The sequence below is a fragment of the Zosterops lateralis genome (assembly GCF_965231275.1).
Source record: "Zosterops lateralis genome assembly, chromosome: 1".
In the NCBI taxonomy this organism is placed as follows: Eukaryota; Metazoa; Chordata; class Aves; order Passeriformes; family Zosteropidae; genus Zosterops; species Zosterops lateralis.
Genome location: NC_139762.1, coordinates 36,971,108 through 36,998,245, shown reverse-complemented (window position 1 = coordinate 36,998,245; position 27,138 = coordinate 36,971,108). Strand labels below are relative to the sequence as shown.

Below are 27,138 nucleotides of genomic sequence, written 5' to 3'. Positions count from 1 at the left end.
GTTTAAAACCATTCCCTCTTGTAGCTCAAGGTTAGTTTTAAGATATTTGCCATTTCCTTTATCCTTGGCTGTTTGAAAGTGTAAAGGAAAATCAAATGTTAAAGAAACTGAGCACAAAAGATGTGAAATTTCAGTATTCTGTAACTTACTTTCTTTTCATTAAATAAGCACCCTCCCTTAAGGCAGTGACTTGCTTTGTTGCATGGTTTTTTAACAATACAAACTTATTGGAACAGCAAATTGGTATCGTGAGGGACCAGGTGCTGCTTGGCCCGTTAGGAACACCCCAGCAATACAATATTCTCTTCCCATGTACTTAACCTCCAAGCCATGAAATAAACCCCAAAACTAACTATTTTTAATTAGTCTCAAATTAAATAAGGAATAGTTTAAATATCTCTGCTTTTAAGCTTATATTGACCATTTTATTTGCAAGTGTAATTCTGGTTTATCCCCACATCTGGCTCTTCCAATGAGCCCTATGAATCAGGAACATTCTTATGAATCAGGAACAAATAAAATGAAAACCACAATTCTGATTCACTCATATTAAACTGAGTATTTTGTCTTCCTGGTAAATTCATCTTCCCCTTTACATGTATATAAATATATATCCACTAAACTAAAACTAGTCTATTCATTTAATCCTGCACATCATAGTAAAAAGAATAAGCTTACAAGTTTGACCCAAGAAAATAACACCACCTTATGCAACTACCTTTAATGAAAAAAGAAAATGTTTCAAAAATATGGAGTGATACATAGTTAATACACATGCTACAAAATCAAGAACCATATATAATAAAATAACTCTATAGGGGAGAAAAATAAAATTACTCTTTTCTTTTTGTTGTTCTTAGCTACCAACACAGGTCAATTACTAGAACTCACATAACATTGAGGCCAGACAAGAGACCCTCCACTCTCACGCACATAAAAAACCCCAAAAAGGTAAAACCCCAAAATCACAAACAAACAAAAGTGTAACAGGGACAGAATTAAAAATTAAGGATTTACATTATGCCACCTTAAAAGTCAGCTTCCTGCATCATTTGCTTCTTTCCTCTGTTTGGAAAACTGCTACGTTTCTTTCCAAAACATTTGTTAGGAAAGATTTTCTTAATGACAGTTCTACCCCTTACATAGATTTCTGAGATTTTGTTTCTCTATAATATTCAAGCAAAAAACAAATGCCTCAGACCTGATAAGCTTTGCAATAACTGAAGGAAAACAGGTTATAACAGCTAAGTATAACAAGTATATTCAGTAAAGAATTCCAAAATTATTTGGATGAGGAATTGGAGAAAAGGTGCCCATAAACTCTGACATTTTTCAAGTTACAGCTTAAAATGTGGGGTTTGTTTTTTGAGGGGAAGTAAGTGGTGGTTCTAAATTTTTGCATGTAAGCAAGACAGTGTTATAAAATTCTAGAGGTGTCATCTTATCCCAGTCATTTATTATGAATACTGAAACAAAAAGTATAATGTGAATTAAGTACATCTTTCAGTAAGAGTTTGGTTCAAAGTCTCCTAGAGTTTTAGTACGTTTCTTATTGTGTTTTACAGTAACAAATTACATTAAAACAAAGATTTGCTGGAGGCAAGAAGAAATAGCTTTTCATTGCTTATTTAAAACAAGTAATGAGTTTGGCAAGCTACAAAGACAACAGAGATGGAAATGAAGTTTCAAGCAGCACAATTTCTGCCTCAAAGACCTGCAGCTAATGTAAGGCACAGAATGACCACAGACATAGTGAAGAGAGTTCTCCTGTATCATCTGAACACAGCTGGATGAAAACATCTCTTAGCAGTAGTATAATGCAAGACACAAGTTCAAACATTTTTTATTTTCTCTGAAGTGTTGCCTCTCTCCCTTTTCTCTCAACACAGCAGGTACAAGAATGGCAGTCCTGTTTTGTTTTTCCATTGGAAGAAGCCTACTCCCTAAGATGACCATGACTTTTAATAAAAAACAAGGTAGTAACAAAAAAAAATTTCTGTCTACATTAAAAAAGAAATCTTATAAACTAAGAATAGTCATTAAAAAGGGTTAAGAAATGTCACATTCATTTCATACACTGTAGTGTTGCAAGATATTTGACAAGCCACAGAGGGATTTTGCTGCTGCTCACCACAATACCTTTCACAATAGGATCTCCCAAGACACTTTCCAGCAAGAAATTAACTGATATCCCACCAAAAAACACCCAAAAAACCCCACCTGCAAAATACTAGTAAATGTAAGCTTTCCACAAAAACAGTTGCTGTACAGTGCTGAAATCTGTGAAAATTATAAGCTACCAAAGTTGTAGGAAACGGACTCAAAAATACTTTGCCTCCTTCAGTCATGTTATTCATTGCATAAAACTCATCCTGACCAAAAATCCATTCTTTTTTCACCAGCTTTCAAAAACTGCCCTAATACTTAGCAACAAGGAACATATTCCACACCTAACATACCTCTTTCTGGTTTTTTATCATATGGAATACTACATTTGCCAAGTACCTCCTTTCAACATGGTGACTATGATTTATATCTCAGCTGTCAGTGAAATCATTGTATTTCCCCTGCAACCTGCTTGCATTCTCAGGCCTCTGGTTTCAGGAACCTTGGACTCATATTTAAATTCCTGCCAAGTTGTTGGCCTGAAATAACACTGAACTTTTTTTTTCATCTTTTCTAGTATAACAAATTGACAGTTTTGAACTGAGGCCTTGCTCTTTTTTTCTGAAGTTTTGTCTGCCAACAACAGCATTTTAAGAATCTTTAACTGCATAATCACCTGATCAGTGCAAGACCAACACAGTTTACATTGTCCTGCAAGGAAAGCTGCCAACAGAATTTTTCAGCAGTGGCCCATGACTTATTCCCATCAACCGTTGTAAGAAGGGCAGATAAGACATTTAAAATAAGAAAGGGTTATAAGGTATGTATTTCTAGAATACAGAATTGTGTCATAAATATTTTAAATAGTAAAGAAAAAGAAAGTAGTGGGTAGCTTTCATCATGATTCATTTTGACTCTTGGAAAATTCAGTGGCATGGCAGCTGGGAGTAAGGTTCTGAACCAAAGAGAAAAAACCGTAATACTGCTCTGCATTTGTCTTACAAATTTTGAAAATTTTATTTGGATTTATTTTACACAAAACTTCTTAAATATTTAACAGCAATACTGTATTTTAACAGAACACATCAGAAAAATATTATTTCTCCATCACCTCAGCCAAAGGTACCATTTGATAAAGTACACAGAGCAGATTTACATAAAGCCTACATGATGGTGGAAAATCAGGCTCCAGGTTAAATCACCAGGTGGCAGGTTTTTCTCAGTAAAAGATGCATTTAGTTGATGGTATCTCACCATGCAATTGTATTAAATTCACCAGAAAAAAGTGGGAAAGACCTGAAATGAATTCAGTAATCCAATAACTTCACTTCAGAATACTTCCAACACATGAAGAAATGTTTTGCAGACTGTATTATAAATCTAAACATTAGAATATCTTTTTAAATAAAATTAATTTAAGATTCTTATGTATTTGGCAAGTAGTTAATTTTCTAAATCATTATTAGTGGCCAAAGCTTTAATCACAAGGCACTCAAATGATTATAGTAAATTTTTTACATCCACTAAGGACCGAGTTGAATTTGGGATTAGATGCAGAAGAAAAAAAAAATCTGAAGCTGAACCCAATGAATGTATTTGAGCTATTATTTCCAACTAATATAAAAATTCATCAGCAATTATCAGAACAAAATTGGTGAATTTTCTCCCAGCAAGGCAAGAACTCCTAAACTACTATTTTTGAAGTTGAAGTTCAATACTTATGGACAGAAATATTAATTTCCACACATAAAAAAATGAAAATCCATGTCATGTTCTCTTCTTGCTACTCCAACTGAGTGTATGTCACTTACATTCAGAAGAAAAATAGCACATAATTAGACACTTTAGAACAAGGAGAAATACCTGAAGCTTTGAGACTTAATTGCATAAAGATAATGTTGCTGACAGCGATGCTCAGAAATTATGAGTCAGACTCTGGCAGACTCTGGACTCTTGTCAAAAATGGGCACACAAAAGCATGAGGATTCAAAAATCCTCGGGAATTCAGGAATAACCAAGGTATGTCTCAACACAGCAGGCCAGGTGAGCAGGAATAGGCTAATTGGGATTACTTTCCTTCTAGTAGTGAGAAACTACTGAAGAAGGGAAAGAAAACAAACGGGTTTCTCGGCTCAAAGGAGAAAGACAGACAAGCAACAGTGTTGGGATTTCCTTCCAAGATAATGTTGTATCAATCTTGTAAGACACAGAAACTTCCTGTTATCTTTGTCCTTCATTGCTTACTGTATTTAATAATCGTTTTAATCCTCAGTTGAATAATTCCCTGAAGTGAAACTTTAGATGTTCTATTTTCAGGAAACTATCTGATTTCATTGTTGTACTTTGTGTGAGTTTTCTAAAGAATAAAAATGCCTTCTTGACTCTTCTGGACTCTGACACAGTCATTCTGAAGAGTCTCAGACATTATAAAGCAAAAGAAATGAAAGACTGAATAAAATAATCCATTAATATGAGTGCTGAACAAGAACCTTAAAAGTTAACCACAGCTAGAAGCTCAATGTGCTAATCAGCAATGGTGTCACCAGCACCATGAAAAGACTTTGTAACACATTAAAAGACTTCTAACAGAAAAACTGTCTCCTGCAAAGACGTTAATGGCAGCCACTTCCAACATAAGTATCATCAGCACCATTGCCCTTCTTAGTCAGATCTTTAAAAAGATGGTTTTAAATATTTAGCGAAAGGTTTTAACAGCACTCTCCCACTGCCAATTAGCAGCAGTGATACCATTTAAATATTTGATGAAGACAACACTAAAAATAAATAAATTACAGTCCAATTTAGTATCACAATATTGCTAAACCTTCATTACGCTACAGTGGATTTATACATTTGACTGCCACACATTTGGAATACCATTTTAGTCCTGCCCTGCAAAAAATTAATAAAATGGAAGGGAAAAAAATACATAAAAGAGCACCAGAATAAAACCAGCATAAAAAAAAGCTTCAATAGGTGGAACAACTAAAAATATAAAGATTTCTTAGCCCAGAAAAAAAAATTACATAAAGCAAATGTGAGAAACATCTCTCAGCTCATTTGTGGAAAAGAGAAATTGTTGTTCTAACATAAGAACCAGGGGATCCCAGGTAAACAAGTAAATAGCTGCCTGGTAAAACCATGTAAAGAAAAAAAAAAGACTTCTTCACACAACACTTAGTTAAGAAACTGTCATAGGATGTTAAAAGCTTCCAAAAGTCAAACTGAACTCGCCTTTGACAACTAATGGGGGAGGGGAACCACCCATAAAGATTAAATGCATCTTAGCTCCAGATCACTTAAAGGCTGGAAGCAGATGTCAGGAAAGGAGGCTTTTCCTATTCTTCCTGTTGGAGGCAACATCATGAGCCAAATGGACTTTTCAGCCTGACCCTGGCAGCCATCCTTAAAATTCACGAGGGCTGGGAGCTTTTGAAGACTGAGGGAAACAGATGCATCTACCCCAAGCTGTGCAGTCAGTCTTCATCATAGGTTCAAGCCCCAAAGCCTGCAGGACTTCAAGCCACTGTGAAGGTTGAGCGCCTTGCACTGGAATCTGCACTCCCCTTTCATCATTCCTTTTCTGGGGATTCACAAGCAGACACGAAGTACTGCACAGAGCACACAGAGTTCTGCTCTGCTCCAGCCCTTTGCTGGGAATAAAAGGTTCTCCACCAGCTGTCCCAGACAAAAAGCTGAGTGTGGCCAAGCTGTTGTTCCTGCTGAAGCAGGAGGGATGCAAATATATGAGAGATGCAGAGACCCAGGAAAGGGAGGGACAAGCAGACAGGGTGACACAACAGAAGAGGTGACAGACACGAACCAGATCTGGGCCAAGCAGGCTAGTGAAAGACCAACACTATCAATTCCACAGCATCTTTCTAAATCCACAAAATACCACAAGACAATCCTCACAACTGAAAGCATTCAGTGCCCTCACACTACACCACCACTCGCAGAGCAGATTCCAGAGCAGGCTGGCTGCCCACTGAAGGAGGACCAAGCATGAGGAACATGGAACACGTTATTTAAGCTGAAATGTGTGAACCTCAGACAATGCTTGTGAAACACAACTCTCTGCAGCTACTACAACTGGGAAGAACAATGAGAAATTAGAGGACACTGGGGTTTAACAAATAAAGTACATCCAGTAAGCCATGCAAAATTCTTGGGGGGTTCTTCAAAAGCAAGGAAACATAATACTACTGGGACTCAAACTACTTATGTCTGATCTAGCTTTCTCCACTATGTGGTAGTAACGTGCCATGACTAAATACATTCTCATTTCACATAAATATTAGTCCTGAACTCTAGAATTTACACTGGCTTTTTGTAACAAACTGCTACTAACATTTCTCAAAAAAAAAAATTATTTAGGGACCATTCTCTGTAAATAACAAAATACATTTCAGTTCATTCAAGCCATTTTCTGAAGTGATTTATTTCCAACTATTACTGAGTTTTTCCTGCCTTATGTAGCAAAAATATATGTATTTACATTGTAAGCATGTGAATATTGTAATGATCTAAGTATTATTTCAGCAACTCAGAAACTAACATTTGCTACAATATGTACATGAAAGAGATTCATTCTGCTTTAAATTAACTAAACAAAAAAGCATGGTAGAATATGCAAAGTCACTGTCTTGCCACTTTTTTGTGCTCCTGTACTGTTCACAGGAGTTACTTAAAATCAATAAATAACTGCCTAAAACCCCCAATAATAGGAAAGAAAACATTCTTAACAAAAGCTTCAACACAAGCTGAATTCCTGTCCTTTTAGTCCAAACTACACTTTGGTAATACAAAGCAATGAAATTATATTTTTTTAAGTAAGCAGGCATTTACATTTTAATTTAAGGAATGCAGCTAGAGTAAACATTTGACAATGTCAAACACTTTTATCACAGGGAACTAGGTAATGAAATATATAAAGCATTTTCCATCATAAGAGGTACTTTACAAAACAAAACCCATGCAAGACCATTCTGCTGCTGCAGAATTTCACGACCATTCTTCCTCTCCTACCCTATATTAAAAAGGGCAGTAAAAGATGGGAATATGTTCGCAGATGCTAAAACATCACAGCACACACAGAACTGTATCGTGCCCTGTCTTTTTTAAGTGTAAGCAAAATAATATATTTTTTTCTTCTTACCAGCATTATAAGAAAATAGAGGAGAAAAGCTATAATCATAGAAACTCAACTATGAAAAGATCTTGAAAATTCTGTGGATGTGTTTCTTTTCAAAAAAGCAGCAGTTCTTTTTCTTCTGCAGTACTGATTGTCTCATAATTTAAAGGAAATATCAAACCATCTTAATCAATTCTAGCAAAGGCATTAGGACAGTCTTTACATCAATAGGCATAATATCAACTATCTGATATATACTTGTAAAGGTGCCCATTTCTTATACCAAAATAGAACATCTAAATAAGTTTCTTTTTTTAAAGATTTTTTAAAGTTAATTTTGAAATCCAGCTTAATATCTTGCTATTTTTATTGCTCATTTTGTAAAACTGCCAGCTGCTATTCTGAAAAGGAATTGGTTTGTTTGTTTAAAGATACTTCCTGTCCGCCTGCACTTATTTCCAGAATGTGAATATTTGGTATCTGAATAGATCTCTGAGCTTAGTGTACAACCTGAAGTACTCAGGGATACTTTATTACTTACTCCAAAAGGCCAAATGACATTAAAAGGAATCCCAAGAGAAGCAGAAATGAATCACAGCTATTTTGCTTTCCCAAGGCTACACCAGTTAACACGGTGAGCCTCAGTACTGCTGATTTCCAGTCACTCACTATAGTGCACTCTCCATTGTTTTGAACATTCATGTTTTGTGAGGTCACCGTCTGGGAGGGAACAGGTGAGTGAACTCAGGGATGTTCCTCTTCAGAAACAAGGGACAGGTGAGTCTATACAGACAGCTCTGGAAAAGCAGCAATTTAAGTAGATATTAAGATATTAAGAGATGTATTGCAGTCGAGAGGATGGGCAACAATCCTTTCAAAGGACTGCTTCATGAACAGTCTTCTACAACAGGGAAAAGCAAGTGCAGTGATGGTACTGCCCCGTGTTTAAAAGGCACACCAGATGTGAAGATCGACTGTAAAACAGTAACAATTGTCTTCATAAACACAGCTGCAAAACAGGGAAAGAGGCCACTTGCTACTTACTCTCCCTAAAGAAAAACAAGCCAGCCCTTTCCAAAGGGCTTTTTTTTGTGCCAGTGCTGCAATCCAGCAATAATAATAATATCAATCTGCACTTACCAACTATTATTTTAATATATTTAGAAAGAACAATATTTTCTCATAAATTATATTTTTGAACTCAATCCTGCAACATCATATTGCTCTATTTACAGGTGGTAAAGAATACAAATAATCAATTTTTATTTTTACCATGGAATGTATAATATGATCTTGTACCAAAATCTACAATCACGTAAGAAAAGAAAATCACATACCACATATGATAAAATGAAAGGATAGTTAAAACAGGATGTTTACTTGAAGATGGAAGAGCTGCATGTATGTTAGAAGGTAAGTTAAAATCAGAAAGAATCTGACAAATAGAAGGTATAATCTGAAATAATTAGAATGCAGTTAGTAGGACAAGTACAAGGTTTTTGCAGATGATTGCTTTTGCCCATTACAAAGAGGAACAATCAGGCAGCAGCCTGCATAGAAGGATCACAAACAAAAGGTGATTAAAAGACAAAAGCATCATATTGAAATTTATTAACAGTCGATCCTGTAGCAGAGCAGTGGTGCAGAGTAGACTGACCTCTTGAGGTGTTTTCCAGCCCTATTTCTAAACATTTTTAAATACATATACTTTGCTGATTTATTTGCTTATACATTGTTGATTTTTATCACATTTTTATAATTTCCTCTTCTCCGTTTATGTATATTACACATAAATTATTATATCTCTTTTCTCCCCGAAAATCTGCCTGCTAGTCTGTTTATATTTGGACTTCCAAATTTTGAACACAATCCCACATTTGCGTGAAAAGATAATTTAGAATCCATGTACTAATACTATAATATGTGTTCCAACTTAATTTGGCCCTCAGAGATTGACAATTGGGGAATTTTATATATGGGTTTTTCCTAATAAAGTCGGTGCAAAGAATACAAGGATTGATGGTAATATCACCCATGGACCAGCAAAGGCTGGGAAACTACAAAATTAACTTGTCCTGTCAATCTCTGTTTACACTCTTTCAGTCTTCCATGAACACAATCAAATGATGGGAGCACAGTGTATTATTTGTGAGCCATGGGCAGGACACCACTGCTCTAATTCCTAGTTTAAAAATAGGCTAAACTAGTCATGTCACTGATCAAGCCTGATAACGGGCATAAGTAAAAAGCTCATCAGGTATTCATAATGATTTTTAATTCCATTAATTAATTTTTCACCACTGAACAGACTGAATATATTTTGTGGATAGTCTAAGGTTTTGTGGGCAGAGGGGGTGAAGCAGTTGCTATTATTCACACTAGCCAAGCTCTTTACTCAGTCAAGAGAAATACACGGATTAGGTCTTCCAGAAGAGAAGTCAGAGAAGCTAAATTCATCCAAATTAAGATCCCGCTCCAAGTCAGCTTTTGGAAAAAGTACTTCTCTTTGTGGGCTATAGCTCATAAGCTAACTAAATTACATAAAGGCAGTATCCTCATGTGTACGTTTCTACAAACAACTTTTTCATGTGTGTTGCATACCTTCAAATAAAATTTTGATTACTCTGGTCTACACAAACTACAAAAAATATGTACCAAATGCAATGCACAACATACCCCACTCAGTGGCTGTGACATACAGTGTCACAGTTAACAAGTAGTGAACTGCCTGGTACATGGGTCTAATGTATATATATGATATTCTATGCAAATACTCAAGGTATACAGCTTTTGCATCACAGAGGATATGATCTTTATGGTGTTAAGTATTCTTTTAAAAATATTCTACTTTCTAAAAATTAGGAAGCCAGTAAACAATCAGTAGTAGAGGATGGAGAAGAATACAAATATGGATAGGTGCTGGTAACCTTCTAGAATCTAGCTGAGAGTCCAACAAATCACAAAGACAGCCTCCTCTAAAAGAAAGCTCCAGGATTCACACAGCTGCAATTAGCTATTGAGGTCTCTCATACTGACAAACCAGAGAGATAAGATAGATCTGCATTAAAACAAAAAGAAAAAACTAAGAAACAAACAAAAACAAATCCAGGAATAGTCTCTCAGAAAAACCTGCACTTTGGCTGTGTAGTTGTATATGGCTGTCCAGGGAGCTCAACTATCGCTTCTTTCCTAAATATATGCTTTTTTTGTGCTGCCAGTTTTGGTGTCAATTAGTACAGGTGCTCTAGGCAAAATATCTTTTACAGCTCGGAGATCCACTTCCTTCTTCCAAAGCTCTTCTGTAACCAGAAGGGATTCAGCTGATACTGTTGCATTTTGTTTCCAAAGGGGAAGGGCATGAATAGACCAAACGCATTAGCTTTCTCCTTCTTTCCTCTCCATGGCTGTTTTCTTTGAACTTAGGAAACTTTTGCATCTTCAATCCAAAGACTGCTTAGTCAAGTTTACTTGACTTGTTACACAGGTTTCTTTCCAATAAGAAAAATTATTGAAAAATCAGGTAATTTCGTACACTTTAAACTGAGTCCAGCAACATAATTCCTTGATATTCTTTTGGATGGAAGCCAAATATGTATGATCTATTCCTGGGCCTCCATCAAGACTTGCAAACATTGTGGCTAAGATAATTTAGGACTGCACAGAACCTAAGTCCACTGAAAATGCTACATTAGAGTTTACCATGAATGCAAAAGGGTTTCTATTAAAGCTTTTAAAACAATCACAGTTGCAGAAAACACTGTCCAGTATTTTCCATATTTCATATGGAAATATTTCCATATTTCATTTCATATTTTTCATATTTCATTTTACACTTGATACAAATGGGTTTACAGTATGAACTAGAGATCACAGAAGACTGAACAAGTTAGCAACATATATTGGCATTCCAACAAGAAAGAAGATCTTGATGTATGTGCTGTCTAAATCCCCTGTCATAGCAAGACACGGATATGTTTAGTTTCAAAAGCAAAGCTCTGCTTAAAATTATACCCTAGAGTATCTACCTGCTTAATTTGGTTCCTCTCTTCTTATAGGCTTTGAAAGTTAGGAGTTTATAATCCTCAGTAAGTATATGACTTTACAGAATGAAAGCTTGGGTTTAGACCCATAAGAAGAAAAAAAAAAAAAAAAAAAAAAAAAAAAAAAAATAAAAAAAAAAAAATACTAATTTGTTTAAGTTATCAGCCAGGAAATTTATTGACACTGAGATCAGCTTTGGTGTATGCAAAAAAACCAACCTGGACTTTGCTTCCACACACATGTTGATAAAAACACCCTGCTCACAGAATGCTAAAGCCACCTTTCAACGCATGTTTCTCACTGCTGCCTTCCTAAATAACTGCAATCTCTCCTAAGTGTATCTCTTCCCATTTTATTAGTGCAACCTGTCTCCTAATAAAGACATATTTATCCCCATGGATCTCTTTCTGTCTAGGTCTATAGCTCTGGGAAACCATGAGGTTCTGTAAGTATTTATTGGACACCCCTGGAAGCAGGCAGCTCTGAGGAAACATACCCATACACCACTTTCTGCCTTAAAGATTCTCAAACGCCTACTGCCTCAAAGTCTCCTTAAGAAAGGCGTGAAGGAACCTCACACAAAAATAAAGCGAGCTCCCTGCCAACTGTCAGAGGAGCTAAGAAAAGTTCACAGGATGCTTAAACCCACTTTGAACTGCAAGATGTAAATTTGTTTCACTGGATAATATAGGAAATGTTGTAGGAAATTACATAATAGGAAACCACAGCTAGCTGCACCAAGGAAAATATTATGGAAAAACAAAACAGTCACTCCAAAACCCACTACATACAAACAAGGGGCATATAAATAAGTTCACAAATCAGGTATCCAAGAGCCTTAACCCCATGGATACACAATGTATCATTACTATTGCCTCTTGAAAAATCAGAATCTCATAAATACAGAGAATAAGAAACAGGAAGTGAAAAAGTCTCTATAAATACATGTATGTAGTCCCTGGCCCTCAAATTTGGTTCAACAAAGGCAAGCAATAAAATAGGTTATTCCATAAAAATTGCTGCAAATGAAGAGTACAATCTTTAATCCTTTCAGCCTAGACACAGCTGATACACAAGCAAAAGGCCAAGTAAACTACTATGTATAAAGACTGAGTTACTTTTTCCAGTAATAGCAGCTGTACCACCTGTCATCATCCTAGGTGACACCTCAGCCCTGAAGAGTACATACATCATCTTACACCAAACGAGAAAGAAAAAGTCAAAATTAGCAGGTGCACAAAATAAAAAATATGGAGCTACTGGAAAAAGGGAACAGAGACTGCAAGTAAGAAAGGAGAGGGAAAAAGGCAGCAACTGCTCTTCTCAGAGTTATGAAAATAGACAGCCAATGGAAGCACAGACTGAAACCAAAATAAAACACGGATCTGTGCTCCTGATTTCCATGCACAAACATGTGGTTCTAAAGAATTTAATCTGAACTAGAACTATTATTCAAATGTCAATTTTCCATTTATGACCCAAACACCTACACAGTAACTGGCAGATACAACATTTAAGTATTAGATATTCCGTAAAGGTGCATTTTACAGATCAACTACAAAGTTATGTTTTGCATGAATGTATGAAATCTACTTCTGCATGGAACAAACCTGTTTCTTTTAAAAGCAGTTCCTCTTTAAAAGCAGTTTTAGTGATATAAGCTATTAAAACTCCAGGAACACTTTCCAAAAGCATATTAGATCTTACTTTGTCCACTCTTTACAGACTTCTGTTTTGCAAGAGCAGGCAAGAAGCATCTTAAGGTTTACTACCCATGCCAGATGTTCCAGAAGGTTTCATAGTGAAAACCAGGCACTAACACACCTGGACTCAAACGACCTGAACTGCTGAACCAAGCAGGCAGAATCACATTCAGAATATATTTAGACAAGTGATTTTTCCCAAAACTATTAAAACAGTCATATCTAAAATAAATACGGACCACATAACTTTAAATGCAGTGTTGTCACATTTTTCCACTCAAGATAATTATTCAAGAAATAACACAAAGTTTTAGTAATCAGTTCTTGGCTGCTGCACAGATTACTGTTCACATCTGCAAAACGGTATTCAGCAGCAATAATAGCAGAAGGGGGAATAATTTTGTATTCCTAAGTGCTCTCATTGCTGCAGAAACTAAGAACCTTGAGTCGGGTATCCATGAAATGTAATTCAAAACCTATTTCCTTATCTCATGCTTCTTGATCTTAATATATCACAAATCCCTAGGTACTGTGACCTTGTTTGGTCCCCAGAGAGGCAGAAGGTTGCTGTATAATTAAATCATACACTACAAAGTAGTACAACAGCATGTACATGCTGCAAACAATACTCCTGTCTTTCTTGGGCTAACACAGAAGAAACAAGAAATCGTTAAGAAGTATCAGACCTGTAAAAAAAATCACTGGCAAATCCAGCATATGTGAAGTTATTCCAATACCAAGCTCAGCTGCCCCCTGTCCATTGTTATGATTTCTTTAGCACACACACACATACACACCCAGCATCACTGCTCAAACAGGAAGGGTGGGTACAGCCTGTCAAATGTGCTCAGCTGCTCACTGACTGCCCTTGCTCTCCCCTTGGCTTTTACAGCAAGGCCCAGGAGACAGTAACACAACTTTCAATACACAACCAGTCTTGATATTCCACACGTTTTTCTATCATCCAATCAACAGAATAACAGAGATAATGGGTAAAACATGGACTGATTGTGTGAAATTTACATTCTAACTGTGGTGAATCGTGTGTATTTTGTTTGGTGTTTCTGATTTTGGCGTGGGGAATTCATTTTTGTTGATGTGACTGAAATTTGTGAAGATTGTAGGATGGATGTGGATTCTAAAGACAAGAGGTGGAATGTCTCTCGGGTTTGCATGACAAGATTTTGGTAGCAGGAGGATTACAAGGGTGGCTGCTGTGAGAAGCTTCACCTATGACCGACACAGCCAATGCCAGCCGGCTCCAAGAAGGCCAAGGGCCCCATCAGTGACTGTGGCAGTGCCCCTGGGATAACAGATTTAACAGGATAGGGAAAAAAAATTGTTCAGAAGGAATTGCAGCCAGAGGAAGGGGGGGGACTAGACAAGCGAAACAACACTGCAGCCACCAAGGTCAGTGAAGGGGTGGGAGGAGGTGCTCCAAGTGCCAGAGCTGAGATTTTTCTGCAGCCAACAGAGAAGACCATGGTGAGACAGGCTGCTCCTCAGTAGAGGAGGTGGGTGCCTGAAGAAGGCTGCAACTCTGTGGAAACCCACACTAGAGAGGGCTCCTGGAAGGATTTGTGACCTCATGTGGGAACCACACTGGAGCAGTTCATGAGGAACTGCACCCTGTGAGTAAGACTCAGGCTGGAGAAGTTCATGGAAGTTCACAGTCCCTCCCATGGGAGGAGACCCAGTGCTGGAGCACAGTAGAAGTGTGATGAATCCTCCTCCTGAGGAAGAACAGCAGAAACATGTGATGAACTGACCACAACTCCCATTCCACATCCCCCTGCACCAGAGGAGAGGGGCAGAATGGAGGGAAGGGTTTCTAAGATTTGGTTTTATTTCATATTATCCTATACAGATTTGATTAGTAATAAATTGATTTCCTCAAATTAACTGCAATTAACAAATTATTGTCATGTTTTGTCCGTGACAGTAATTTCTGAGAGCTCTCTCTCTCTGTCCTTATCTTGACCCATGAGCCTTTCAGCCTTTCATTCTATCTTCTCTTCCCTGTCCAGCTGAGGAGTGATAGAGTGGCTTTGGTGGGTGTCTGGAATCCAGCCAAGGTCATCCCACCACAGCTGATTTTGGAAGCATATAAATATCTAAGAAGAGGACACATCTAGCTTAATTTAGATCTAGCTGATCTTGATTAAACTCAGATCTTAAGTACTTGAAGCTATGCCTCATTTCACAGCTGTTATACCATTGGAGCAATTTCTCTATGTTCTCTCAACCTTTTCACTGGACTTGGGAAAGCTAACCCAACACATATCTCAGGAACCATGGATTTAAGAAACCAAAACAAGCGTATTTGTAGAAACAATTGCATTAAAAAAAAAAAAAAAAAAAAAAATTCCTTTTTGCCCAAGCTACATTCTACCACTGATGCTCCCCCTATTTTTTAAGGTGAAACATAAAAGTGCTCAGAATATGCAGAGCTAAGTATAAAGATGTTTCTATAGGTGAAGTACAACTCAGCCTACTGCTAAACGAGCTGTCATTTTTAACAAGAAGAATGTTCCCTATTATACCTTCTCCCACCCCCAGCCCAATGAGATCCCGAATCTCTCATCACCTGCTGTGTGCCTGTCACACACACAAGCCAATGGAGCCACAAAATTGCTCTGCACAGGTGCATCCCAAATAACAAGCATACTGTGCAATTCATGTCTTTGGCTGCCAGGCTGGTGCCCATGTTGTCTTGTCACAAGCCAGCTAGTTTCTCTCGCCTTCCCTAACAGGAGTTAGAGCCTTCTACTTTATAAACCTCAAAACATGACGCCCGGCTACCCCCAAGCGTGGACGTACACAAAGCCATCCTCCCACTGTTGTCCACTCCTGACAAAGGAAAAATCAAGTCCCCTCACCACAGGGGGGAGGAAAAAAAGAGAAAGAAAAAAGCTGCCTGTCCGTTCGTCTAGAACCAAGGCTCTCTGAACCCAGTGTATTTCCCCCGTTATCTCCCTGCCTCTGCCACAGAGAAAAAAGACCCCGCTGGGGAGGAGCGAGAGCTCTTACCTTAATTATGCTGCTCCTCCGAGGGATGCCGGGTTTGCCTTCTCGTTGTTGACCGGTGGAAAATCCTTTTTCCTTGCTGCTGCTCTCCGGGCTGGCAGGAGGAGCTGATCCCGACTCCTCGCCGGCTCCGGGCTGGGCACAGTCCCCGTTGGAGACCCGGCTGCCCGCGCTGTCAAAGCGGGATCTCCCGCCGCCGCCGCCTCCTCCTTCCCCATCTCCTGCCTTGAAGGCCCCCTTTCCCTGGAGCGGCCCCGGGGAGGAGGGCAGCCCCCCGCCGCCGCCGCCGCTGCCGAACTCCGCCATCGGCCTCCTGGCTCCGGCAGAAGCGCCGCCGCTGCCCCGCTCCCCTCCCTCCTCCCGGCGGTGCCTCTCCTTCCGCTTTCTTTATTTACGATCGGGGGATTTTGAGCCCGAGTCTCTCTCCCCCGCGCATTTGGCAGCCGAGGCCGCGCAGCTCCGAGCAGGGAGGGAGGGGGGACGGACGAAACGTGTCGGCGGCGGCTCGGCGAGCACCGGCCCCGCAGCACCTGGGGAGGGAAGAGGAGACGAAACGTGACAAGCGGTCCTCACACGAGGCGGGGGAGGTGGCACCGCGGACACACGGACACGCGTGGGAGGAGAGGGGCTGCCCGAGTCCCACCCGCACAGGGAGACCCGCCGGGCCGGGCGGGCAGAGAGGAGCCCCGCTAAGGGGATGGGGATGGGGACGGGGATGGGGACCGGGACCGGCCCGGGGCGGGGCGGGGGAGGCTGGAGGGGACCGGAGGAACTGCGCTTCTGGGGCTGCTCAGCCGGGAAAAACGAGAGGCGTTGATGGCGGTATTTTCTCACCCTGACACAGCGACACCCACGATCGCTGAAGCAACCAAGCGGGAGCGAAAAGAGAACTTGCAGAACAACATGCCCCGAAGCCTCCGGCCCCGGCCCGGGGAAAGCCCGTCCCACGCACGGCGGGGACGATCCCGCGGCCCCGCTCCGGCCACGAGAAGCGGCGGGACACGAGCACGGCCGCCGCCCCGCGGGGCAGCCCCGGGCGCCCTCGGCAACTTTTCTCCCTTCCCGCTGCCCGCCGACATCCCGCCGCCCCAGAGCGGGGACACCCAGCCGGGGCACGGCACCCCCGGCACCCCCGGCCCCGGTACCCCGCCCGCAGCCGCCCCGGTACCCACCTCAATGGCCAGGGGAGCCCCCGAGTGCCGCCGCCGCAGGAGCCGCTTTCCCCTCTCCCCTCCTCCCCGCTATGGTCGCCGCCTCTGCCCGGAGCCGGATACAGAGAGAAACTGATTCATGTGGCCGCTTCCCTCGCTCTCTGCCGCCGCCTTCCCCGGCCCAGCAGCCCCGCGGGGGGAAACGCCGGCGGCGCCGAGGGGAGAGGCAGCCCCGGCCGCCCCCGCGAGGAAACTCTCCGGGGAAGGCTCAGCGAGCGATCCGGGCTCGGCCCCCCTCGCCGCCAGTCACAGGCCGGCCCCGCGCGGATTGGCCCCGCCGGCAGCAGCAGCACCCCCCTAAGGCAGCACCCCCCTAAGGCAGCACCCCCCCAAGGCAGCACTCCCCTCCGGCAGCAGCACCCCCCTAAGGCAGCAGCACACCCCTAAGGCAGCACTCCCCTCCAGCACACTCCCCTCCACCAGCACACCCCCCCTCCGGCAGCCCGGGGGCTCCGCCGGGGGCAGGACCCGCGCCGCCCCTTCCCGCGCTCACCGGGGACTCTCCCTCCGCCCGCTCCCGCCCCGCGCCCGCACAAAGGAGCCCGCCCGCCGGCCCGGCCGCATCCTCCGCTCCTCCCGCCCCTCCCGTCGAGGCCCCGGCCCTTCACCCGCCCTGCCCACCCGAGGGGCTGCGGGAAGGGCGGGGGGCGGCGGTGAGGCGGCTGTTCCCGCGCCCTGCCGGGTGCTGACAGCCCAATGAGAGCCCAATTAGTCCAATTAGAGCCTCTAATTAATAAAGGAACGAATGTGATGGAGTGCTGGAATATTAAAAGCTTAACGGAAACTGCAGCTTGATGGTTGCCCTCAAGCGTGTCCCCAACACGGCGTGCTCGGAGGAGTGCCCTCACACAGCCCATGCACACTGCTTTGGGTTTGCTGTGAGACAAACAGGAGGGGCTGGCTGCAAGAGCAGTAATTCAGAGAGCCACGTATTTATTTTTACCTCTTAACACGGCTGCGTGTTGCAAGAGCTTGATATTTCACGATTAAGTTGAATAAAGGGAAATGAAATGCCATAGTTGAGGCACTTGGCCCTTTGCTTGAAATTCAGAAATTGAGTCAGTTGGGGAGACAATACATTAAGCAAAACTGGAAATAGCAGAAATAAGAGTGCAAAGAGTCACACTGAGGAAAGAGACACCTAAGATGGCCCACAGCATCTGACCTTCAGCATTTGGCTGAAGTACTTAATGCAGGAGCTTGACTCAGATTATAGTGGAATGAAAGCACTACACTTTTAATTTCGGTTCCCCCGTTTGTCCTCAGGAGATCACTGACTGCACCTGGAACCACTGGCACAGAGATCAGACACCTGTCCTAGACAGCTTGAATAAGGCAGCATAAATATCCCCCCCGCCCCAGCATACTAGTGGTGAAAACACTGGATTGAAGGGTGCATTTTCAGTCCTGTCCCCCAGCTCCAGAGCTTTTCTGTGGACTGCAGAGCACTGCTACTATACCTTTGTGCCCACTGCCCTGAGCTGTCTTAAGAGGAAGGAATCTCCATCTTCTCCTTCAGAACACCAAGGGACAGCTCATTCCTCCAAAACACAGAGCCACAGGGATGATGTCTTCTGTCTGATTTTACTGTTTAGATCACTTGGAGCAAGGGAGCCCTCATTTCAATCTCTCCTTCCTGAAGAGATTCACATCTGTGTCCCCACAGTCATTGAACAGCCACCAACTTACAGACTGGTGCTGGTGAGAGTGTTTTCTTGAATATTCTGTCTGCAATCTGGACCATGGTGCTTGTCACTGCAGCAGAAAAGGAACCACAAAGTGTGATACAGATTGGAGGAAAGTATGAAGCTCTTTGGAGAATATTACTTATTCAGTATCATTTCTAATGGGTCAAGGAAGTTCAGAACCTGGCATACCTATATGACTCACATATGGCCCAAATTTAATCAAACTATTAACAAAGCTTAAGGTTAAATGAAAACCTGCACATTTGCAGGATTCAGACTGTAAACACTAGGGACATTGATATTAAACTTAAGATCTGAAATAGCCAAAGCTGTGGTTTTCATTAGCTGGTAATGCAGCGATTTTACCATTTGCCCTTACACGAACATCTCTCGCCTGAATGTCTTGCCTTGCGATTTAACTAGGAAAAGTCAGCCTTGAATATTAAATATTATCCAGTATTGTGTCTACAGATGTGGACATCACAAACCATCCCTACAGGAGACACTTTGTCATTAGGAGCATCACTGTTTCTTCTGAAGGATGAAATTTATATGCCACAGGTACAAAATGTTATTAGAATCATTTGTCACAGAGCATTGCCAGTAAACTGGTGAGGAAGATGTGTGCTTTCTGTCATCTTGCTGCTTAAGATGCACATAGTAGAATACCAGTTTCAAGGCCTTTAGCAAAATTTGATCAGTCCTGTCTCAGAGAAAAAAAGGATTTAAAAAACCCTTTTCAACCCTGCTTATCTGTCCAACCTGTATGAAAACAAAATAACAAGGCTGAAAAAGAAATCATTTAACTTTAGCCTTGGCAGTTCTGTAATGAATGATATCAAGACCTGCAGACACTGCCAGACTTTTGACTGTGAAGGTGATGATTCAATACAAAGGAAATAGTAAAACTTTTCAATCTAGTCTTAAGGATACCTGCATACAGATCAATGTAATAGTGCCTGTATTATGCTTATTCTAAATATTGAATTGTAATTACTGATAAAAACGTATCAGACACTAAACTAGAGAGGTTGTGCTAGCAAGGTGGAGGTAGCAAATAATTAATTCTCCAAATCTAAAATTTCTTCTGTTGACCATTCACTGATTTTTCTTATTGTTCCATTCTGTTTTACAGGATTTCTTTAAATTAGCACGGTGTTTACTCAGATGCATTTTGAATGCTTAAAGTTGAAAAAATATTCCCATATACAAAAGGAGGCATTTCTGATAAACCAAATCCCAGAAATGGTCACCAAGACTGAGCTACTACACAGAGACCTTGTTTACCCATGTGAGCTCAGGTTTCCAAAGTAGTTCATGTGACATTAATGTCAACTGTATACTTTCTTTGCCAGAACTTTTTGAAGATCAAGGGGTGAAGAAACTTTTTCATTACCATTATTCAATAGTGGCCTCAGCAGGCTCTATTTGTTTAATTGTTAAATGAAATAAGGATTATAATGGAATCAAAAGACCCTTCTATGACAATATTTAACTGTGAGAACTTGCTGTCATATGCATATATTAGATATTTTCATAAAATCCTATTAAATATCAGAGTTCCACAGCTAAGCTAACATTACCCATTGAACTTTTCTAACTCAAATAGTATGGCAGTAGAAACATGCCAAGAAACAGGATATGTTTAAACACCTAACCAGTGACTAAATGACCAGTGTTTAAAGAAGCCAAATATCAGATTATTGGTAATACAAAAAGTATTATTTATTTCAAGCAGGAAAAACTTTAATTAGCAATGATCTCGTTTAAATGTTGTTTTTCTGACATCTCTGCTTGAAATATATTTTTTCATTATTGTAAGTATCTCTACAATTCTAGTGATAATTTAAATTGCTCAACTTGATTGTTCAGGTCACAGTCTAGCACATACTTGTTTGTTATACTTGTTTATAATTAAGTATACACGTTTAAGCAGTCCCATTACAGTTGGAATCTGATTCATAATTAATCCAAAGCAAAGTTGATCTATAAATAATGCATTATTGTATACAACATCTGTAAAGTGCAAGTGTTTTATATGCACATAAAAGGTGCAGACAGTACAATGTGCACTAAATATAGCAAAAAGAGGTAGAAAAACATGAATTGACAGATTTGTCAACTGTAGAGCATTTATTAACATTGTGTACATGAAAATATTTTTTTTTCCAATTTTGGAAAGTTCATTACACTAGCAGTGACTATAGGAGTAAGCCAGGAGTTAGACTTTGATGATCCTTGTTGGCCCTTTCCAGCTTAGAGTATGCTATGATTTTATAACTCTGAGGATTTTTTTTTAATCAAGCGGCTCAACCATTTTAGCCTATTAAATACAGCTTAAGGAATGTTTGCTCTGTATCCTACCTATAATGCCTTTTAGTTTGGCTACCAGCCTACTCAATGCGGTGGTTGAGAATTAACAAGAGCTTAACAGTAAATCTACTCTTCCCCTACAGACTCTTGAATCCAGGAGTGCTTTTCTAAATCAAGATCATTCAGCAGTTTATCACTGAACTATCTGTTTTGAAGACTGTCATGCTGCAGTGGTTAGTTGGTTGCAACATGGCTTTAAATCACATTGCTATGAAAATAAGACTGTTTGTATATATGTTTTTTAAAAGGTCAAGGTTTTTAAAAACTGAAAGAGAGTATTCCCTTCTGGCCCATTAAAAGAGAAGACTTTAAGGGAAAGTTAAAGAACAGACAGGAAGGACTTTCTGGATATCAGAAGCCTCCCTTAAGGCCTCAGTTTGCAAACTAGAAATTAAATCTTTTTAAAAAGTCTTGACCTAGGCACTAAATCTGAGTAGCCCTTTTGGGAATCTTTTGGAGTTAATTTAACAGGAAATTACAGCTTACCATATTTTAATAGCATGTTGTTAGTTTGCCATTCTTGAAAAGGCTGAAAATCAAATCTTTGTTTGTCTTTAATATCACCATTTGGAAAACTTATTTTGTAGCAATACTATTTGAGGTATTTCTGATAAAGTTTCAGTGGAGCAAAATTTGCATTTTCTTCTACTAAGAAAGGCAGGCACCCTGGAAAGGACTTGCATCATGACCATTTCAGCAGAGACACATATGTTTTACCAGACAGACCAGGACAACAAACCTGTTCTTGAAGTGTTTCTGATGCATCATTAAAAAGAGCATACAGTGTTTCCCATCTCCTGGCATTTTACTCTGCCCTCTAAGGAGATGTTACAGAGTTACAAAAACCGGACCAGAGCCAGGATTCCGCAAAGGATTGGATTTCATTTTTTCCCTCCTTAAGTTTGCTAGTTAAGTACTGGGTATATACAGAAGCATTTGACTTGTGAAGCACAAGACATTACATAAGACATCTATTTTTGTCATTCGAGGCATCTGATTCTATTATTACAGGAGCCAATGAAATAGCCCATAATGAACTTTTATAACTTCTTCAAATCCAAGCTTTTTAAATCTAACTAAAGTGTTAATAGTGATCAAAAGCTTTCATTAAATTTGCACAAAGAAAGAGTCATAAACCTTTTAATTTGTAATTTCAGCATTATATGCTTTGTGAATTCTCATCAGAGCAGAATATTAAACATTTCCACTCCTTTGAGGAAACACGTATCTTTTCCACTATAGGTGAGTAAGTAAATAAAATCAGTTGAATCTTTTTGACAGCCTGAGTTCCTTCTATAATTGTCTTCATTTTATCATGTCCATGGGGGTAAACACTGAGTCTGCATGTGCTAAGTAGGAGTTGCAGTGTGTTATGTCTTCACCTTTGAGGGTTTAATGGGAGAGTTAACACATACACACTTCTGCTGATAAACAATTAACTGCGCTGGTGGCAGCTTGTCAGAAATCTTGCAACACAATACCACAGAAAGAGGAATATATATATATAAAAGAGGAATGAAGGGGTTTTGTTGAATGGCAGTCAAAATCCACATAATTTACTTTAGCTTAGCAACTTTTCTGAATTACAAGAAATTTTATTTCTGAATTACAAGAAATCACATTTTTTTCTTAGTATATGCCCACAACAGGAGTTGAGAGAGGAGTGGTTTAAATTTGCTATACTCCAAGACATAAATGCAATTCTTTTTGATCATGTGAGAAAAACCATACAGCACAATTTATTTGAAGCAGGTTTTGAAAGGTTTGGTAACACATGGGGAACACAGTTTGTCATGCTGTTTGACGTGGGTACTAGTAGACTGCAAGACAACAGCCAGTGAGATTGTGTCCTGTCCTAAAGCTTGTAATGGAGTTCCTTAATCCCATTAATTTTTGCATTGCTCACATTAACAATTAACATCAGTCCCTGTCTCTTCAGTATCGTAGATTTGGGTTTGTTGACTAACCAGCACAGTTCTTAACAGAAGTCAATTCCACAATTTAATTTTTTATCCAGCATTCCAACTTCTGAAGCATAAGCCAACAGTCATATTTGTTTCCTTTATTTTTAGTTCTAAAAATACTAAAAACGTACAGTATTTATAGATGGTCTCACATGCATATTCAAAACTCCTTTGCTAGAAATAAGTTTATGGTTGAAACTTCGGGTCAGAAGACCTTAAAAACACATCTATTGTACAACTATCACAAACTGACAGGAGTCAGTAGACAGGTAATAATCTTCTTATTTTCTCTGAAACATTTACATTTTGCATAAATCAGACATGTAATTCAGGGTCCTGACCACTAATGTAACTTTTCCTATACTCTCTGGAATTTCAGAAAAATATATTTATGTACAAAATCTCTCTATGAATATACAGCCTTAATACAGTTAATATACTCACTTTCTAAGCAAACAGCAGCTGAATAAAGGGAAAGTACCACTTTTCTTCTGCCAAAAAACCAGAAGGAAATTCCCAGCTTCTGTTCTGTTCTTTGCTATGGCAACCTACTCCTGGAAGAAGAGTCACCAGGAGTGAGAATCTCTGTTGGGATAACAGTAAAACCAAGCAGTATTTGAAGATTTTTTTTAATTCTCTCACATTTTGACTTCATGTATCAGGAGGCTGTGAAAACAAAGTTGTTGCAGCTGGCACTCATCTAACGCTTTTTTTTGTACAGAAAAAGCCCTTCCATCCTTCCTTTTCTCATCTGACTTCCCCTTTCTTTAGGGATCTATAAATTTTTCTTTATTTAATTGTAAAAATTGCTTTTTCCTTCTCCATCTAAGATAAGAAGCTGCAATGAAGTTCGATCCTCTGAGTACTCCTAAGTCACTGCTGAAGGACAGAAAAAACTCCAGAAAAGTTAGGAAAATAATAGGGGAAGAGCATGAATGAAGAAAATTTATGAAAGGGACAACAGAAAAGGACAGTAGAACATAATGGTAAAAACATTAACCTTTACTTAAAATAAGTTTCAGGATTACTGTTATCATATTCCATAGCACTAATATAGATATAGGAAAAAATAAAAGAGTGAACACTGAGTGAAAGAGCAAGTCAGAATTAGAGAAGGGAGCTAAAGCCAAGGAACCATGGTAGCAGAAAGAGAATAAGAACTGTTAGTCATTAGAATTGAAAAACAAATTTGAAGACAGAAGAAGACAGAAGGAAATTAAATAAGATTGATAAGATGAAAGAAAAAAATGTTATTTCAAAGAAAGCCTTAAAATATAATATTAAAATTAAATTAAAATAATTTAGATGCCAAGGGTTATGAATGTACAGGAGGAAAAGAAAACTAAACTGATCACATGAAATGATTATGAATGCAAGAGCTCCTCACATTTAGATGCAATGAGGAAGTAACAGACACAAGCTGAAGAAGGGATTTTCTCTTGCAAATTTCATTGCCAACACTGATGTGTTCCATATGTGTTTTGTCCAGCAGAAGCAGCTGAGGCCTAAATGCATGCTTGACTATTTGGCATTGCTCATTTCAGTACTTAATATAGTCACTTTCTGTGGAAAGAGATCCTGCATTTTTGCTCTATTTAAAATTCTTTCTTTTTTCCCCTTAAGTTCCTAAGTTCTTCCTAAACAAGAAAGAAGACATGAATTTGCCTGCCGATGAAGAATAAGATCAGATTACTGATTTTAAGGGTGCAAAGGGTGATAGTGTCAACAGAAGAAAATTATCTTGATTCATCTTCATTAAGTACAGTATTTCAACATAAGATACGCAGTGAAATTCAGGGACTGATTTACTTAACTTTTAAAGCCTTGCAAAGACTCCCTGGGCCTTTAGAAGTGCAGGTGTGTTTAACCCAACTCCTCAAAACTAAGTTCAGCTCTTTTTCTGACCAATTTTCTCAGAATTCTCAATTCTGCTGATTTCAGTAGTTTCTTCTGACTGAAGAGGCACCGCTTAAATTCCTTAAATATTGTTCATTTGGGAGAATTAAAAAATTCTTTGACTTTTTTTTCCTGCTGCCTAGCTTCTTGAATTATTAATAATCCTTTGTTTCACACTGTTTTATCAGCATGATTTCTGGATTATGACTATGTGCACACAGACACAGGTACACACACAAACACATGTTCACAACTACTGTCTTTGTTTTCACATTCGGATATCCTTGATTTTCTCAATAAAATACGAAGCTGTGCTCTGGGGAAAAAAATAGGTGAAGTTACATGAAGCAGATAAAATAGATGTTTCCAGCAAGACAAACTTTGTGAAAGGAGTGAATGAAGCTAAAGAACAATGTACTGCACTGTTCCCCAGTACCAAGTATGGAAAACACCTCACGAATACTGGTTGTAAATATAAACATGAGCTGTCCAAGAAAAAGATAAAAATTGGCCAGAAAAACAGTAGGTACTTTAAATAGGTACTTTATTTGAATTTCTGGGCTTTGAAATCAACTTAAGATTTTGGTATGTGAATGACTTATAAATCCAATGGGAGTCCAAAATTAATTCAGTGGAAGAAAAATCTTTACCCTAAGGCATTACAATTGTTTCACTATATGTGAACTAGTTTTCCTGAAATTGTCTCGTATATTTTTAAATTTAGATGGGGCTAGTGTCAAATATACAGATATACTCCACAGTAATATTTCCTTTTCCTTGTATCTAAAGACTGACCTTTCAGTTCAGTAGCATAAATTTCCTTGAAATACCTGGCAGGCAAAGCAAAACTTCCATCTTGGTTGAACACTTCAAAACAACAGTTTGACCATTACAAATCCACCAAGTATTAAAGCATACAGAGCTGCTTTGCTTTCAAATGCAGACTATAATTAGCTAAAGCCTCCTCTCTGCTCTACCTGAGCATAGAGTCATGCTAGCTGTGTGTGGATGTATGTATAGTTAGGTATAACTGATATACTCATTTCTTGGTTCTCATATTAGCAAAAAGCCATTATAGTACAAACAGGACTGTTATTCCCAGAGAGGCAAAAAGTGCTGGCCAGTAGCTTGACATTACACATTTTACATCTTGTGAGTGGTGACTTAATTAAAACTACCAAGATTATCTGAACATCTGTCTTTTGCTCTGAAAATTAGAAGAATTACATCCAGGATTTTTTTTTTTTTCTTGTGCAAAGGCAGCAGTTGAGAAATTTGCCACGGTCTCAATTATTAATGTGAGCATGAAGTTAGGTTGGCCACACCAACTGAGAGTATGACCTGAAAAACCACAGCTACATTAGCTACTTTGAAGAGAATTCTATTTCATTCACAGTGACGTGCTTGGGCTTACCTTATATTCAGTTTCATCAAGGAAGGGACAATTGCTGGTTTTTAGATTTTTTTTTTTTTTTCATTTTTTAATGGGGTTAAGAGCAATCCTCTGCAATGGACCTTTATGGACAACAGTCCATGGACTTCGGATACTCCAGAGAGATAAGGATTTGGAGGGAGCATACTCCATCCTCAGGCAAGCTGGTTTTGAAGCTCCATTGCTGGGACTCCAGAATCAGTAATGCTCAGAATAGTCCCCTACTGTAAAATGGTTTCCAGACAACCCCATAACTCTGAGTCACTGATAAGATAATCACTATCTCTGTCACAGTCCCTTTGCTTTTCAGGCCTATTCCGTGTTTCAAATACCTGATCATATTTCCTACTATTGCTGCATTTAAATAGCAATAATCCTGTCTGCAGTAATGCCAATTATTAATGATAAACTACATTCCTTAAATAAATGAACAGCTAAGTTATAATGTGATACTGTCCTTTTTTATTTTGCTTCTCCTTTCTGGGACTCTGCAGACTACAGCCATTTGCAACAGGTCTTCTCAGGACTTTGTCTTACAAAAGACAAAACGTTCTGGCCCTAAT

The 27,138-nt window shown here is 39.5% G+C and overlaps 1 protein-coding gene across 1 annotated transcript in view; it reads right to left on the bottom strand.

Annotated features, from left to right (window-relative positions):
* PLCL2 (phospholipase C like 2) overlaps window positions 1-16,317 on the bottom strand; it is a gene marked incomplete at its 5' end in the record, with an annotated part of 97,472 nt that extends 81,155 nt beyond the window's left edge. The window contains one exon of the mRNA XM_083862672.1: window positions 16,015-16,317. Within this exon, the coding sequence (XP_083718798.1) occupies window positions 16,015-16,317 (303 nt within the window). The remainder of the gene's footprint in view (window positions 1-16,014) is intronic.
* Window positions 16,318-27,138: the final 10,821 nt, after the last annotated feature.